This window comes from Clarias gariepinus, chromosome 9 (genome assembly GCF_024256425.1).
Source record: "Clarias gariepinus isolate MV-2021 ecotype Netherlands chromosome 9, CGAR_prim_01v2, whole genome shotgun sequence".
Lineage (NCBI taxonomy): Eukaryota > Metazoa > Chordata > Actinopteri > Siluriformes > Clariidae > Clarias > Clarias gariepinus.
Window position 1 is genome coordinate 8,858,492 of NC_071108.1, and position 18,751 is coordinate 8,877,242.

Genomic DNA, 18,751 nt, shown 5'->3' on the forward strand with positions numbered 1-18,751 from the left:
TGAATTGAATGTTTATTATCAATTATATACCACTATAATTGATATGTAATATCCATTGATATGTAATATGAATCCTGCTGACAGGATTACCAGCACCCAAGGATCATCCATTAAGGTAGCCTGTCTCATCTGATTCCATAGCTAAGCTATGTGACACAAAATGTAAAAAAAAAACTGAATGGTGTACATAATCGAAAGGTATCAGAACACCCCGTGCATAACGGACTGCCATGTATGGGGCTTAGCAGGGAAAGGGGTTGTTGATCCAGCCTCCAAATTCCACAGATCCCAATATGTGTCCATGGAATGCACCGAACAAAAATCTCTAGTCCATGGAAGCGCCATGACACAATCCACACCACCCAAAGTACATATTGCTAATGTCCTGGTGCCAGACACCACAGCACAGGTCTGGTGGAGTAATGCACCGTGAGGTCAGAGCTTCCTCTGTGGCACAAATGTACTGCTTTGTGTGAAAGCGGTCCTCATATTGGACATATTTTTGACTTACAGAAGACAATATAGATATATTAGATAATATTATACAGAAATGTTTTTTTTCCATAACTTTATTTTTCTCTGCGATAAGTCTAAGACTTGTATACAACTGTAAAAATACATAAAAAAAAATCACCAAGTAACTTACCATAATCTTGTCACTTAGAACAGTGGCAGTCTGATAAATGTTAACACTGAGTATGTGAAAAATACACATGCAGAACTGTGCAGAAGTCTTAGACACCCTGTGTTAATTTTTGTACAAACCTTGTTATACCTTTTTTTAAGGATTTTATTATTAAGTCCGTAGAAAAATCATTTCTTAGTTCCATATATTAGTATTCAAGGATAACATTTTAATCTTACAGGAAAATATCTGTTAGCCAGAAAAGAAAGCAGCAGATCGTGTAGAAGACCACTATTAACTTTTCAAGAAAGCTTCTGGGTTTTGCATGCATGTAACAAAAAAAACAAAACAAAAAAAAAGACAGTTAGGACAAAGTCCCCAGAAGGATTGTGGCTGGTTCTGCAGGAAGTTCAGTAATGCTAAGCAGCTATTTTTTTTAATAAAACTGCATGATTCATACCTGAAAGTATATTTTAAGTTTCGCCACACCAATTATTGACTTTGTTTCATTAATTACTGTTAATGCTTTTTATAGTATTTTAAAAGACATCCTTGTTCTGCAACCATTATTTGCATGTGCCTAAGACTTGCACAGTACTGGACATCATTTTTCTATAACCAGAAATATCTGCATTAAAATGGAAATTATGTACATAAAATAAATATAAAACATTAAAAAACTTCAAGTTGAATATACATGATGAAACTTGAAGTTCACATGTAGGTCAAAGGCCTCTTACAGAACAGTCCCAGTAGTTTGTTGTACCAGGCCACACCATGCAAATGAATGTGGTGGATGAAGATAAACCTTTTTTGACCACAGTAGCTGACAACCACAGTTGGAATATTCATGAAGCAGAGCTGCTCAAACTGACCTGCCAAGCAGGTTGTTTAGCTCCAGCTCAAATTAACAAATCTGATCTCTATGTACCTTTGACTTGTATCCTAAGTAGCAAGTATTAAATTCATGGTTCGAGAGTGGTACTCCATGAATCCCAACAAAACATTTGCTGGATCTAGCTTTTAGATATGAAGATGTAAAAGGGGATTAATCTAACTTTGTGTGGGAACAAGTGAGATTTGTCAGGCCTTTTATGGGAGAAGGCAGGATTGGTTAGACATCCTACAGGAGTGGGCGGGATTGATAAATATTAGATAAGCGAGGTTTCTGTCAGAGGGGATGGCATTGGTCGAGCATGTTTGCTGGAATGGGGAGGTTTAATCAAAGCATGTTAAACACAAGCATGTTAAACCCAAAGTGTGTTTGAGTGGGGATGTCTGACGGGTCATGAACTGCAGGTGTCGACCTAATAAAGTTGCGAGTCCTCTGAGGCACATTCCTGTTGCAATGCTATATGACTTTTACTGTTATTAATTTCTAATTAGCACAATCAATCTTCATCACTGCTCCAGGCGTCTTCAAAAGCAGGATTAACGGCAGCTTGGGATCCACCCTGTAAAGTTTGCATAACTTGAGTGTTATGGTTCATTACATAAGAAAATTTAAAGTATGCAACCATTCTGGTTTTAAGAAAAACAGGTGGAACTGGATAAAAATGATCAAGAATCCCCAAAAAATCCCTTGGATAAAAAAAAAAAAAAAAAAAAAATGGGTTTGCTCTTTCCTCTGTAAGCCTCCTTACCTTTTTCCCATCATCCTCAACATCAGGTTGGCGCAGCACAGGAACCCATGCCAAGATGTTACAATCCTTGCCCCCACTGTAGAGCTCCTAGAACACAACAGGCATGGAGGAATGATGAAATGGCACACAAAAATATATTTTTATCTTATCTTGGTGTGAGTTTAGACAAATCTGTGCCTCGGACTGTTCCGGGACCAGTTTGGATTCACTGGAAAATGAGAGTCACTGGTGTAAAAGATGGAGTTTGTAACTCTGAAGTTAAACCCAATGGCAGGACATTCAGTGTTAGACCAAACAATGGTGGTGAGTGTGAGCTCAACCCACTTCTCGCAGCACACAACAATTCTCATGTGTCTTATTCAGCACACAAAAGGTCGTTCATGCCTGAAAGTGGCTCAAATTACCTGATAGTCCGGATGAAACTCACAGCAGTCTACGTTATTATAATGTCCCCTTAATGTTGTCACTAGCTTTCCTGTGTAAAGGCCGTACACTGCAACCGAGCTGCCACACGGAACAAACACAAACTCTGGGCTGCAACCTCTTGATACAGTGAACTTCACGCCTTTGCGACTCTCATTAACCACCTTCCCATAGTTTACCTGGGGGGAAAAAAAATACAATAATACTTAGGGTTTCTCAAGATACAGCTGTAGATAAATTATTATTTTAAAAATTAAAAACTAAAACATAAATGAAAGTCTAAATGCAACAGCAACGAATGTTTGTGTCCATTTCACAGGGGTGGATGTTTGACCAATAATGATGGTTATTTATGATTACAGTATTTGAAATCTGATACACATACACTTTTTTTTCCATAACTTTATTTTTCTCTGCGATAAGTCTAAGACTTGTATACAACTGTAAAAATACATAAAAAAAAATCACCAAGTAACTTACCATAATCTTGTCACTTAGAACAGTGGCAGTCTGATAAATGTTAACACTGAGTATGTGAAAAATACACATGCAGAACTGTGCAGAAGTCTTAGACACCCTGTGTTAATTTTTGTACAAACCTTGTTATACCTTTTTTTAAGGATTTTATTATTAAGTCCGTAGAAAAATCATTTCTTAGTTCCATATATTAGTATTCAAGGATAACATTTTAATCTTACAGGAAAATATCTGTTAGCCAGAAAAGAAAGCAGCAGATCGTGTAGAAGACCACTATTAACTTTTCAAGAAAGCTTCTGGGTTTTGCATGCATGTAACAAAAAAAACAAAACAAAAAAAAAGACAGTTAGGACAAAGTCCCCAGAAGGATTGTGGCTGGTTCTGCAGGAAGTTCAGTAATGCTAAGCAGCTATTTTTTTTTATAAAACTGCATGATTCATACCTGAAAGTATATTTTAAGTTTCGCCACACCAATTATTGACTTTGTTTCATTAATTACTGTTAATGCTTTTTATAGTATTTTAAAAGACATCCTTGTTCTGCAACCATTATTTGCATGTGCCTAAGACTTGCACAGTACTGGACATCATTTTTCTATAACCAGAAATATCTGCATTAAAATGGAAATTATGTACATAAAATAAATATAAAACATTAAAAAACTTCAAGTTGAATATACATGATGAAACTTGAAGTTCACATGTAGGTCAAAGGCCTCTTACAGAACAGTCCCAGTAGTTTGTTGTACCAGGCCACACCATGCAAATGAATGTGGTGGATGAAGATAAACCTTTTTTGACCACAGTAGCTGACAACCACAGTTGGAATATTCATGAAGCAGAGCTGCTCAAACTGACCTGCCAAGCAGGTTGTTTAGCTCCAGCTCAAATTAACAAATCTGATCTCTATGTACCTTTGACTTGTATCCTAAGTAGCAAGTATTAAATTCATGGTTCGAGAGTGGTACTCCATGAATCCCAACAAAACATTTGCTGGATCTAGCTTTTAGATATGAAGATGTAAAAGGGGATTAATCTAACTTTGTGTGGGAACAAGTGAGATTTGTCAGGCCTATTTTTAGTACAAATTTTGCTATACATGTCTGTAAAATTATGTAAAAACAAGTCTATATTACCAACAGATTTCCAACAACAACCAAATGTAGACTTCTGGGTTTTGCATAAAAATAGAAAGTGTGACAAAGTCACTAGAAGAATGCTGACCGTTTTACTTACAAAACTGCAAAAATTTGAATCTTACACTATTGATTATGTTCGAGCAAAGGGTTTTTACACCAAATATAATAAGTTATGTAGAATTTTTTTTTAAATAAGTCCAGTCGTTTTTTTTTTTGTGTGTGTGTGTCCAAGGCTTTTGCATATTACTATAAGTAAAATGGCTGTTTTACTGAACGTGCTGGAGAATAGGAGTTCTTCTTGTAACTTCCATCTGAAAACTTGTCTGTCATGTAACATGTTGATTTCTTTACAGGCGAGAAAATACTCTTCTGTAATGTTATATATTTATTCTTTTTTTAAGATATGTTTGGAAATGATTTTGTACATAATAATGCTGACATGATAAACATATATAACTAAATTTGTACTAAAGGTAATATGGTGCCAGATAAATGCATACGCACAGGCTCACAAATCTCGTTCTTTAAAAGAAGTTGTTTGTCATGTATGGAAATTTATTTTTTGGGTAATGTACATTTTTTGAGCGTACTTTAGCAGAGCAATAAAGAATGTGTGAAATGTTTTAAAGCAGACTATGTACAGCAATTCTCCAGCAAATGCAGGTGCACATAGACCTAGTGATCTATGCACATTTAACAAACTGTTCACAAATATAGCCAAGTTTCTTAAAAGCATAAAGATAATTGCTTAGTGCTAAACAAAGGAGCAACATCTTAAACTCACCTTTTTTGAGTTAAGCTAAACGAAAATGATAATTTGTAAAAGTTTATAAATCGTCACGGTACAGATGATATCCTTCAAATTACATGCTGAATTACACAACACTCATTTTAAACGCATACTGTATAAATAATACCATACCTAGTTGACTTAAAATATGTACTTATTCCATACCTAATGTGTCATAGCCAAAATGTAATTGCGGATGTGATCCATCGTCTATTTGCTTCACAGAATAGATATGCGATCTCTGAATAATGACAAACTCTCCGAGGTATGAAGGTGCAACGCTGTACTTTGTGTGAACTCTGACACACGCCAGTCTAAACGAGATAGGGGTTCTGCATGAGGTGCTGAGCAGGCTGACTTTCTCTTCTCGAGGAACGCATCAGTTCGCATACAGTTCTGCTCCTTACCAGTGTGTTGTGACCTGTGGCGCTGTTCCACAGGCGCATGCGGTCGTCTGTGCCCGTGGTCAGGAGGTAGAGGCCATCATCGGTGAAACACAAGCCGTTCACACGTCCATTATGGGCTGTGTTCACTGAGAAGAGACATGCTTTTAGTGCAGTGCAATTCATTTCATTTCAAGTGCAAAGTACAGTATATGATCTGTTGTTAATGATAATGAAAATGTTTATATTTATATAACGTTGCCTTTCTTTAATCATAGCAAAATAACACCTAAGAGAATTGCTCATCACTAGTGTTTGTTTTTTCCTTTTCCTCCACAAAAGTTATAGCCTCTGAACATTTAGACTACTGCATCTGCAATTATGTTAGTCATAACACACATCACGCTTGTGTTCATTTCTCCTTTTATAACATTCGTCCATTTCTATACATACAGGTCACTCTTGTCATCCTAACACCAGACTTCGGCACATTACTCCTGGCAGGTCTGCCTCTGTGCACCGTTTGACTGATCTAGAACACGGCTGCACGGCTTGTTTTCAATCTTGTTACATTTTCCTACACTTCCTCATTACTTCACTCCCTCCATCGGCTTCTTGTAGATTTCTCGCGCGACAGGTTTAAAACACTGATGCTTGCCTACAAAACCAAAAACCACCTCAAAGCACCTCACACACCCTTTATTGCACCATGCTCAAGGAAGGCATGCATCATGCCCCTATTTAGTTCTGGCACTTCTGTGATGGAATGAACTCCTGATGTCTGAGAGTCACTGACAGGCTTTAGACCCTCTCCAAAGACCTACATTTTCCTTAATTAATTATCCTTACTGTCTAACAGTGATTACCCTGACGGTGCTGATAGAATCAGAATAAGGATACATACTGTATACAGTATTTATTTATTTATTGAGTCTTCAAAGCACTTCTCTAAGTGGATAAAGATGTTCGCCGAATGCCATAAATGTACAGTACCAGTCAAACGTTTGGACACACATTCTTATCCAAAGCTTTTTGTTAAGAGATTCATTTTCTACATTCAAAACAATATTAAAGATTTAAAAACTATCAGATTATTGCATATTTTGGATGCCTTGAGCATTGTTTTAATAAAATATTAGAAACGACAACTGCATTAGAAGACGGTGTGTCCAAACGTTTGTGTGTAGTGAACTAAAGCTGTATTGGCTGAACCCACCTGCTTCAGACGAGGCTTTAGACTTGTCGCCGTTGTACTGGTCTAACGTGAAGAGGCTTCCAGCGGCTCTGCGTACGTCCCACATGCGCACCCTGCCATCAGTGCTGAGACCGCACAAACAACATTCCACATCAATCACTTATTTCGCACCACTCTAATATCAACAATTATGCTTTTCTTCACATTTATTTATTTTTATAAAATGTAAACCATTAGCTTTTACAGTCCCACAGAGAGGTTGACGCCGTGATTGCCAAATTGTTTTTTTTAAGCAAGTGAGACGCCGTCACAGCCCCAAAGGTCTCATTAGATATTCCTATTAGCTAGAAAGCAGATGAGCTCGTTAAGCACCGCGCACACACACCGCACAGGTGCCCTGAAGGCAGAGTTTAGCATCAATAAAGCTTCAATTGACCTTTTTATTTACAATCACAGGTTTGTAAAACATTTCCTGTCCACAGAAAGACATAACAGTACGGATTTTGATTACACTGATTGCTGGTAATATGAATGGATATCCAAATCTTTTGTTTTTTATCTTAAGAACTCATATGATCAGAAACAGAGGAGTAAAGAAACCAAAAGTCTGTAATTCGAGTGAGTTTGTGCGTGTTTGTCTGTGTTACCTAGCAGTGGCCAGGATGTGCTCGTAGCGCGGGGACCATCGGACTGAAAGAATCTCTCCTCTGTGACCTGAACACAACAAAATCCTAGACTTAAGCACAACTCAAAACCTCAGCACAGATCTAGAATGTTCTTCATGTTTTTATAAGATGGTGCTTGTTTGCATGTTTGGACGTAAGCTCTTTTACATCAATGTTTAAATTTTGAGACAACTAACTCACACAAGAAATGTAATAATAAAATATATTCATTCATTTCATTCATCCTCTGTAAGGGTTTTATCCTGGTCAAGGTCGCAGTGGATCCGGAGCCTATAAACAGGGTGTAAGGAGGGAATATATCCTCTATGGGATGTTGAAACCTAGAGCACCGTGCACACACACTTTCACAATCTAATCCAATCTAGGCAGCAAAGTGGCTTAGTGGTTAGAACTGTCGCCTCCTGCGAGTGCTTATGCCCCGTGATTCATCCAAGCTGTACACTGCCCTGTGGGATAGACTCACGGGATAACCGTTACAAATAATAATAAATTATATATAATACAATATAAATATTAGATTTTTGTTGTTTTAGATTAGATTAATTAGATAATAACATATGTGGTAACCGAACTTGTGACACGTTTCTGTCATTGAGAAAATGTCTGAGTATTTATAACGCTTCAGTAACTGCTCTAACCTGGTCAGGGTCACGGAGTGCATTACTCACCCTGCAGGACGTGGATGCGAGAACCAGACTTCAGATCGCACAGCTGAACTTTAGGGTCTTTAGTACCAACTGTGACACAAAACACAAAGGAGAATTTTTAAACAGAGCAATAAGTTATGTGCATTTGTTTTATTGCTAAATATGGGTTTGTCAAAAAGATTTTGTCTTCAGAAGACAAAAGATTTTAATGATGACAACCTTCATCATCTTTGAGTGGCAGTTATTGTTGCATTTTTTTAATATATATATATATATATATTTATTGTAGAGAACTATTTACATTACAGGAAATAACCAAAATTAGTTTTTATCTCTTTTAAACAAAATCGAATCAAAAATCATATTGGTTACAAAAGTGGCTGTCCTGTGAAGCTGTCCTGATAGTCAATAATCCTAATTTTGGAAAATCCTGAACAAAATTCAAAGTCCAATACAGTGGAGAACAGCTCTAAGACAAAATGGCATCCGGGATTCCCCTCGCGATTTAAAGGCACAGAGACAACAATTCACTCCGAGATTAACTTCTTATACAGTATTCAGCCACATGATGGCAGTGTGGGAAAGGGGGCAGGTTTAGTCCAGTTGATTGGTATTTTTTTACATTGTATATATTTTACTGTCAATGGCGTACAAAAGTTGCTCTGTCGGACTTCAGAAGAAATCAGACTTACGAACGTGCTCCCCGAATGGAACTCAATCACAAGTCAGGGAATACCTGTATGTTCTGCATATACACCCAACGCCTTGCAACAAAACACTTTTAAGAACAAGAAGATACAATACTGTGAAACCGCCCCTCAGTTCTTGATATCAAATTAAATTTACTGATGTTGAATAAGTTTACGCAAAGAAACAAATGTTTTACTGTGATTTTAATGTTTTAAATTTGCCATGAGAGCTGAAAGGTAGTTCAGGAAGCCTGGAGAACTATTCCTCAAGAGTACATAAAACGAATAGAAGAAAGTCTGGCTCTTTGGAAACAAAATATGAAAAAAAAATATCTGTTTGCTGACATTTGATTAATCTGTAATTTAAGGTTAAACACATGCTTTGGTTTGTGATCATTACTGTATTTGCTTATGTATTTACATTTTTACATCACAGAAAAATGGGAGAGGTGAAAGAGATGAGTGAAAAGGTGAGTACGTGTGGGTGAGTGAGTGAGTGTACAATGCAGCATTTGTGAAAAGTGCAAAGGAAGATGTAGAGATACAAAGGCACTGAGATAGAAAGAGTGATAAAATGATTGACAGGAATGCAGCAAATTCTGACTAGTACATCAGTTTCACAAGGGATGCCTGATTCCAGGCCTTTGCTCACAATACAGGGAAATGCAGCCTGTATCTGATTAACTTTTTTTGTTCGACCGTTCATGGTAAGATTTCAACACTACCTATGTCTGACGTTAATCCCCATAGGTCACGTTCCTAAACTGACCCGTATGCACAAAGGAACAAGCTCTCACGTGATGTGTTCAAGCCTGCTTAGTTAAAAACTTTCCTTTGGCAAGACAACCTATGGCTACATTCGGCGATTTCGTTTGAGATTTCTTCACACACAATACAGTTGTGGTCCGTGCCTTCTAGTTTTGCTTGTACAGCAATTTCACCCCCTATGTCTATGAGGTTCATAACGTTACTATTACTGCCACTAGAATCTTCCCTCATCTTCTCTAACATGAATGTTATTTAAGTTAGTTTCATTCATCTGAAAACACTTTTTCATCTTTCAGACACACAAACTGCAAAGAAAATTACTGAATTACCACACCTGCTATGAGACTATGTTTCCTGGCAACAGGGGACATGTGGTGGCAGTAGACATTCCCATCAAACTGGAACGCATCAGCTGGCTAAAAAAATAATAATAATAACAATAATAATACATTAATTTTACCGAAATACAGGTTGTAATATCTTGCTTTAGGAAACAAATCCTCTTTTCACAACACAAAGTTATGCTATGCAATGAGGTTATTTTCCATAAACAGCACATGCAGCAATTAAAATCTAAATCTCATAATGGACAGAATGATGGCAAATTGGCACCTAAAAAATAAATCAACTCTTTCTGACCCATCAGTATTTAGAATTTAAAAGCACTTTACGATTACACAATTTACATTCACCGTTTATCTGTCACAGAACATATAAAAAGGAATCACTTGTATGATCGGCGTTAATTATAAGTGTATCCAGAATATCAGCCACAACATTATAACACAAAAAGTTATGCCAAATATTGTGTAGGTTCTGCTTGTGCCCAGCCCTGGCCCCTTGGAGCATGACTCCACAGGACCTTTGGAGGGGGTTGCCTGGAGCAGCAGATCCTTTGGGTGCTGAAGGTTGTGGGGTGGTGCAGTAATGGATCAGACCTGCTTGTCTGGTGCATTCCATAAATGCTTAAATGGATTGACAGCTGGAGAATTTGTCAGGTAAACAAACTTGACCTGATTAAATGATAATCAATCTAATTTATGTCACCTGGTGGAGGTGATAGTGTTGTGGTTGATCGGTCAAAAGTCAAAAGTTTGGACAGAAGTTTAGTTTACATTTTTGAAATAACACATATGGCGTTAGTGTATTAAATACCAACATCAAGAGTCTGTTGTTGTTTTAAGACATAAAGGTCAGCTATCCTGGAACGGTTCTTGCAAGAACAGTATAGTTAAGTGCGTTTGCAAAACCCATCAAGCACCATGATGAAACTGGCTCACATGAAGACCATCCTCGGAAAGCAAGACCAAGGCTCAATTTACAGCACCTCAGATTAGTGTGTTTATGAAAACTTTACAGAGCATAAGCAATGATACATCTCAGATGATCTGAGATTGCTGCGTTTTTGGATGCCTTCAGCATTGTTTTACAATGTAGAAAGAAACAAAAATAAGCAAAGACCATGGAATTAGAAGGTGTGCCCAAATTATGACTGGCAGAAATTTAACTAATTTTAGAACAAAGTATTAATCAAACAAAAGCATCAACATGTCTCAGTAGTATGCACGAGTACCAATCAAACCTTTATTATGCACAAGCTTAGGGTAAGTCATCTCATCAATGGAGTTCCGGATTCAGTTTAAACTTTTGATATTTTTTTTGATTGCAATTAATGGTCTTGCACATTCTTACTTGTGTGAGACAGTAAGCTTTTATTGACAAAGTAGAGTTTTACGTTCTGCTGACCAAAACCTACTAGTGGTCTCTTGGTCAGGGTACAAACAGTGGGGTGATTGTTTTTTTGCAGTGCCTAAACTCTGGATCACCATCCCACCTGAGCTACGTTACATTACTGACCTGCATCTGTTTAAAGCAAAATTTAAGACTCACTTAATCAGTATGGCTTTTGATATTTCATTATGTCATGTGTGTTTTTTTTTTTATAATTTAATAATTTTATGTTTTATTTTGTTTTGTATATTTACATTTTTCTGTTTAAAGCTAAACTTAAGATGCACTTATTTAGAATGGCTTTTGGTATTTTTAATTTCATGTGTTTTTTAATAATTATATATATATTTTTTATTTTATTTTATTTATTTTTATTATTGCTATCCTATTGCCATTTTATTGTCATTTTTAATGCTGTGAAGCACTTTGGTTCAACGTAGGTTGCTGTAAGGTGCTATATAAATAAATGTTGATTGATTGATAAGTCACATCTACAAAACTGTTTCAGGTAACAGACCATGAGATATAAAAAAACACACACACACACCTTGAGTGTTTCCGTGTCCCAAACCTTCAGGCTTTTGTCAAATGAGCTGGATAAGAACATGCCAGTGTCATAAGGATACCACTGAACCGTCTCTACGCTGAACTTGTGCACGTGACGATTTGATCTGAAACATTTATAACATCATTGATCATAAACAGTTAAAGCGCTGCACCAAAGTTAAAGTCCAGACACTTTAAATTATTACACAATAATCCAACTGGCATTTTCCCTGTTGTTCATGTTGATCAGCTCTGCTTATTCAGGATGATTGGTAATGTGATTCAGAAGGACACTGCCATCTAGTGGTCAAAGCGTTGGACTTACCTGCCAACAGTGCAAATTGCTTTACAAGTGTAATGTGACTTCTTGCTGTTGTTTTCTAGATCGTAGATTACAATTACACCATCTGAACCTCCTGATAACATACTGAAACACAAAACAACAACAAAATCATTGTATATAGCTTATAATATACATGAATATCTGTGATTTATTATTTATTTATTTATGTTCAGGAACAATGTTATTCCTCAGACGTGTGTTTGAAGTACTGTAAAAATGCAACCTGGTTGGAACACTAATACATCACAAATCTGCATATTATTGCATAACGCCATGCTTATTAATTATAGTAATATATATCATCAGGAGCTCATTTTAGGACAACAAATATATTCAGGATGCTATTTTTTAGAATGCAAATGTCCATATTTATAGCATTTACAGGAAAAATCCACTTAGTTTAATATCACAATTTTTTTGTGTGCCAATTCATGTATCGCCACACTGACTGTTTTAAATATTTTTTCTTTTTCATACACTGCCCAGCCAAAAAAAGAGTCACACATGCCAAACCTTCCTTGACTGATTTTAGCTTTGATTATTAAGCAGATTGCAAATTCATGTAAGAAAATGATTCCTCAGCTCGCAGAACCACACTTAAAATTTGAACCCTGGAATATGCCTGTTCCATCAGGAAAGAAAGTAGCCAGTCAATCTGACCTCATCAGACTGGTTTAAGGTGGTAAATGTTGCAGTTCCTCTATAACCCTACAGGTGGTGCTCCAAACTATTTACACTTTGGTAGGCAAGTAGAAGAGAATTATTTGACAAGTTTGTTTATAATATACAGAATATTGTTATTGTCATGGGTAACAATAAAACTACTTCCCCAGTTTTACTTTAACATTATTTTCCATCACTCACATTCTAAAAACATCTGTGCTACCTATTGATTTGCAAACAGCCATGTCACACGCTGGCAGCGGTCCTCCCAGTCCCTTTAAATGCTTGATATTGAATCAACCTACAATGTGTATGAGCATATAATTCTCTTTTAAGTGAGAAAACATGACTTACTATCTCCCTTCAATCACTTCAATATCAATACAGTTCACTCCATTCCCATGAATTCGTTCCACATCTCTATCATGATTTAACTCCAGACTCAGCACCCTGCAAATACAGTACGTCTTATATTATCATCAGATACACAATAATGTAAGGTCAGCATAATACGAGTGGGTATCAAAAAGTTTTGAGATCAGCTCTGTTTACAAGCACTGTTTTTCCACTGTATGTCTTTCCTCAGATGCCTTAAAACCTGGCAGTAGAATTTGATATTGATGGTCTGGCCCCTGGGGATTATTTTCTGGGAACGGCAAATCAAGCATGCACTTGGTCGAACTGCAGACCCGCCTCGCCTTTTTTGGTCACTGGTAATGATCCTCCACATGATGATTGGGTCATCCATGTCACACCGACGAAGTTCTTAGCAGACTTTGACGCAATGTTACCCCTGCTCCTGGATCAGCAGCCTGAGGATGAACTTGGCAGCAACATAGCGCATGTGAGGATTGCCTGGATACTTTTATATGACGCTGACAATGGCAGCAATGTTGTGGATTGTTCTCAAACGATCTTCATGCATAAATTTGCCAAATAGTTTCAGCATTTTTGGGCTCGCTAAAGATTCTTTCTGATCTCCTGTTGTCTTCCCGTGTTGAAATGCGCATGCCACTCAAAACACCTCAAACGACTCTTTGGAGCATCGCCGTAAACTTTCAAAATCATGTCAATCGTCAAGTTTCACACAGAATTTCACACTCACTGTTTGTTCTAACTTGCTGCCCATGATGAAATGTGGTAATAACGCACATGGTCAGCATCAGTTGCACAGATCCCACAGGACGATGTCTTTTGGCACACTGACTTATGGAAGTCGGTGCTCCCTGTGACTGTGCGTGCAGCCTTGTGCTGCCATCTGTTGGCGTGTTACAAAACTTTTTGATACCACATGATACGTATGTAAGTGCTCAGTACTAGTTAAGAAAGCTGACAATAATAACAGGCTGTGTAAATGAAATGTATTCTACCTTCTTGTTGATTCTGCTCGTCTCAAGCGCACAGGATCGTCCAAACCTGTTTGTCTGGCTGTAAGAAAGCTCAGCATGTTCACAGACCTTTACATACAGGATCAGTAGTTTATGTTTACAAGCTACAGACCGGTTAGAACTCTCTACTGGCTACCTGATTAACCATCCAGATAAACATTCATCACTGCCAACCAAACATTTTATGGTTTTCCTAGTTTGTAAAATATTAATTGAAATAGCCCCTGCAATTGTAATATCTTAAACATCACCTATCTAAAGAAGAATAACGTTTTTTTATTGTTGCAATATGACGAAGGTAAGTGAAAGTCGCCATGTTGTGACGTAATCAACAACGTAGATACAACAAAAACTGTGATTGGTCAACGCGATTGAAAGCACCAATCATGAGACGTGTTAAATTTTACTCTTTTCGATTCTTTTTCAGGGTTGTTCGATTTGATGAGTCGGTTCATATTTAAGGTGTTGATGAAGTCGATTCCTAAGTGAAGCAATAAATGAATCTAAAAGCATTTTTTTTAACATTTATATGTCTGAGTCATATTTATTTCATACATTTACTGTTTAAAAAAATATGTCGCGCCTCATTTCATATTTTTGTAGGCCTATACGCGAAAATCTCAGAGGGTATAAAAAATATATTTTTTAATAATGATGTGTAACGTGAATTTAACTAGTATATGATCATCTTCCTGTGTTTATCGTCATGTTATTTTACCCACTTTTAAAAAAACTAATAACTAAAAAATTGGAATCGACTCAGGGTTCAATCTATGAACCGACTCTTTTGGGAATCGACTCCTGAAATATCCCGCGTCATACAGCGGGTCTTGTGTATGTGCGTTCAACGTTCTTGTATTACCGTTTATAATATTTGTTATAATGAGGGGTGTTGCTTCTCTGCTAAGAAGAACTTTTGCTGTGATGAAAGAACATGTCGGAACAGACCATTTAGGAAATAAATACTACTACATACCCGAGCAGAAGACATGGACAGGTAAGCTAAAGTCACTTCAGCTACAACCCTGACCTTCTCTAGACCTGCAGGTGTGTGCTAATGGGATTCAAAATGACAAAAGCCCTTTAACTGCATTGTTAATATATAAAGCATTATGTGTGTGATAGTCTCACTGGAATACACTGCTGCCCTTGGTCTTTGACCGAATCGTTAGCTTTGTTGATTATTTTTATGGATCTGAGCTCATTTTCTGTACATGTAAGTTACTATTTAACAAATACTGCCTTACTTCATTACTGTATATGCGACATTATGTTACTGTCCATTTCATCAGTTCCACACATGATTGAGAATAATTTAGCACGTGCGTGGCTGAATACACCCCAGTTGCCAGTTTATTAGGTACACCTACAAACCCTTTCCACAATGTAGTTTTACTAAACTTCAGATTTAGTAAGTTGGCACCCTGTCCCGCCTTGTGCTCATTGTCTCCTGGGATAGACGTGAGGCCTCCGCAACCTTGTACAGGATAAACAGTGTAGAAGATGAATGAACGAGCATGACAGATCAGATTCCCTTAGAGAACACGAGGATGAAGCCTCAGGACCTGATGACCTTTGAGTTTAAAAATCTTCCACACCTACAATCTCTCTCTCTCTCTCTCTCTCTCTCTCTCTCTCATACACACAATACTCACAATAAGGTAGGGATATTGTGAGAGACTTAGTGGATGTCATACGTACGGGGATTGGGAGGCAATTGTATTGGGGTGATAGACACACCTCATTTTGTATTTTCCATGTAATGGTCTCATTGTGTACAGGTGTGCCTTATATTGGGGCCAATCCCAAAAAACAAACTTTTTCAATGTGGCATCAATTTCAACATTTTGTGGGTATAAAAAGCTAATATTGTCAGTAAGTCATTCCAAGTTCATCATTCAAACTGCCATGAACACACAACGGACAAGCAGCGCCACCTGGCCATGGCGTGCCTTTGGGTCGGTGGCAGGCAGTCACATGTTGCTCGTGAACTTGGTGTGTCTCAAAGTGTCATCAGCAAACTTGCATCAAAACACAGAACTACTGGCAGAGTTCATGACAGACCCAGGAGAGGAGCCCCACGAGTGACAGACTGCAAGGATGACCAGTACCTAAGGACCAATGCACTCAGACATCGTTATGCAACTGCCACACAGCTGCAGGCCCATTTAAGAGATGCGAGGGGTACTAGGGTTTCCAGACAAACCATTCGCAACCGACCCATTGCTTTGGCTTGAATGCCAGACGACCGTTGCAGGTGACTCCACTGACACCAAGACACCGCCATGAACGTTTGCAGTGGGTACAAGACCATGTAACCTAGACAATGCAGCAGTGGTCGTCATTGTTGTGATTGTCATCAGCGTTGCTGAAGAAGGCGAGGTGAGCGATACGCTGAGGTCAACATGGTCCCCAGGGTTTGCATTGGTAGAGGAGGTGCAACAGTCTAGGCAGGCATCACCAGTCAGCGCAAAACAGATTTGGTAATTGTACATTGCTCAGTCACTGCACGTACTTACCTCAATGACATCATCGAACCCATCACCATCCCCCAATTACGCCAGCACACCCCCAACTTTCTGTTCATGGATGATGATGCTCCACCACATCGTGGCAAAATTGTCACAGCTCGACTACAGGAAGTTGGAGTGCCTCATATGGTATGGTGGCCATCAATGTACCCTGACCTGAACCCCATAGGTCTGGGACCAGTTAAAGCAGAGACTGGATAATTGTACTTCATCCCCACGTGACCAGGCAGAACTGCGTGTAGCACTTATGGAAGAGTGGAACGCATTGCCTTAGAACAACATCATGAAGCTAGTGAGGAGAATGAGACGTCGCTATCAAGCTATCATTGCGGCAAATAGTGGAAACATTTACTGATATTTGTCAATTTTTGTTATTTGGGGCTATCTATGTTATTGTCTAAATTTTGGGGGTAATAAATATTAAACTAATAAAAATGGTGTTTCTTCTTATACATTATTAGTAATATCAAAGGAAACTTTTACTTATTTCATTCAAATTTAGAGCAAATAGAAAAAGCACTCTTGTAAATAACAACAGCCCTAACTTAAAGTAGTGTGTTTGTGTATGTATGTGTGTATATATATATATATATATATACACACACACACACACGGATAATAGTAGCATGTAAGCATCATAATTTGCACAAGAATTAACCTCATGTATACAGGCAGAGCAATGGCTAACCTTTAGTATAATATGATGTCAATTATTACAGATGGTCTAAATAATAAATTATATTATAAGATTATTACGAGTGATTACAGTCTTGGGGTGAGCACAGGACTGTCTTCGTGATTACAGCAGCAGCTCAACAGATCTTCAGGATTCAGATTGAATGCAGTTACATTCCATTAGGGAAAGTTTTAAGGAAATGCTTATCCTTAGGGTGTCCATGTAGAACTATCCACAACAGCAGGAGAATGTAAGCTACTATACATTGTACCTGATTAAACAGCCAGTGAATATAGATGTCATAACATGAGTAGGTAATAATATTGTGTATGTTCCTTTGTGTTTCTTTCCTTACTCCTAATTCATCATGTTCTGTGTCTCCTGGTGAATTTAAGGCCGGGTTGTAAGAGCACGGCGGTTTGTGGAGGCGTCCAATCAAACAGAATTCGAGTACCTCGAAGGAAGCATTCCCTCCGAATGGGACGGTAATGTGAAAATATTTCTAACAGTGTAGCTATAGTGTTAATCAAATTAAAAAATATATATATTTCAATGATGGTAAATTATTTTCTTATCTAAATGAAAATGCTTTACAATATTTATTGTATCTAACTGTAGCTGTTTATGGAGATACCACTGAAAAAATTATATTCATAATATGTTTGGCATCAAATATATTAGAGATTGGTTTCTTGTTGTTTCATGCAGCTTGGATTAGAGGACGACGCAAGGATCCTCCTACTATCGAGGTATTCAAATAAATCACCCACTCACACACTTCAAACCAACCTTCCTCATTTTACGAATCCCCTTTTTTTACACATCCAGGTATAAACCTATATAACAGTGCTAACTTTAGGTAAACCATTACATTTGATTTGACTTCTATTTTTTCTTTTACACAGGAGTTGCTGAAGAATGAACGTTACAGGGAGGAAATCAAAATCAAAGCACAGGAGGCTGAAGAGAAGGACCAAGAACTGCAAGCCAAAGCGTACACAGAGGGACTTATCGCACGGTCGATGCAGACTCAGGTCAAAGGTCACGCTGCTGCAACACAGTTTGGACAGTCAGAAAACAGTGAGGATCCTGTGAGCACTGCGAACACATTTCAGCCCGGATCCTGGGCTCCTCCAAAAAAATGAAACTGCCTGTATGCTCGTTGGTACTATACTTGGTCCTGGACGTTAAAATACACTTGTGAAAGAGTGAAGCATGAAAGTAAATGTAATGCCAAGATGCTGCAGGTTAGATCTTCACTGAATGTGGTTTCAGTGGCTTTTTCTAGTTTTTGTAAAGATTGAAATAAATTATAATAAAAAAGCCAAACTGAATCAATTAATAGTGGACTGGAAACTGTAATTTAAGTTGCATCGTCTATGCACAAAGTTGACTCAGTTTTCTTTGAG

At 37.7% G+C, this 18,751-nt stretch overlaps 2 protein-coding genes across 2 annotated transcripts; one reads left to right on the forward strand and one right to left on the reverse strand.

Moving 5' to 3' along the window:
* Positions 1-553: 553 nt before the first annotated feature.
* Positions 554-14,448, reverse strand: ercc8 (excision repair cross-complementation group 8). The gene is made up of 12 exons (XM_053504898.1): positions 14,118-14,448; positions 13,102-13,197; positions 12,067-12,168; positions 11,743-11,866; positions 9,799-9,880; positions 8,029-8,097; positions 7,322-7,388; positions 6,696-6,799; positions 5,504-5,628; positions 2,673-2,870; positions 2,269-2,355; positions 554-2,079 (listed from the first exon to the last, which is right to left on the reverse strand). Exons 1-12 carry the CDS (start codon positions 14,192-14,194, stop codon positions 2,017-2,019), a joined length of 1,194 nt encoding a protein of 397 aa, XP_053360873.1. The 5' UTR covers positions 14,195-14,448; the 3' UTR covers positions 554-2,016.
* Positions 14,449-14,936: 488 nt separating this feature from the next.
* Positions 14,937-18,680, forward strand: ndufaf2 (NADH:ubiquinone oxidoreductase complex assembly factor 2). Its single transcript, XM_053503163.1, has 4 exons — positions 14,937-15,132; positions 17,738-17,827; positions 18,051-18,091; positions 18,248-18,680. Exons 1-4 carry the CDS (start codon positions 15,018-15,020, stop codon positions 18,485-18,487), a joined length of 486 nt encoding a protein of 161 aa, XP_053359138.1. The 5' UTR covers positions 14,937-15,017; the 3' UTR covers positions 18,488-18,680.
* Positions 18,681-18,751: the final 71 nt, after the last annotated feature.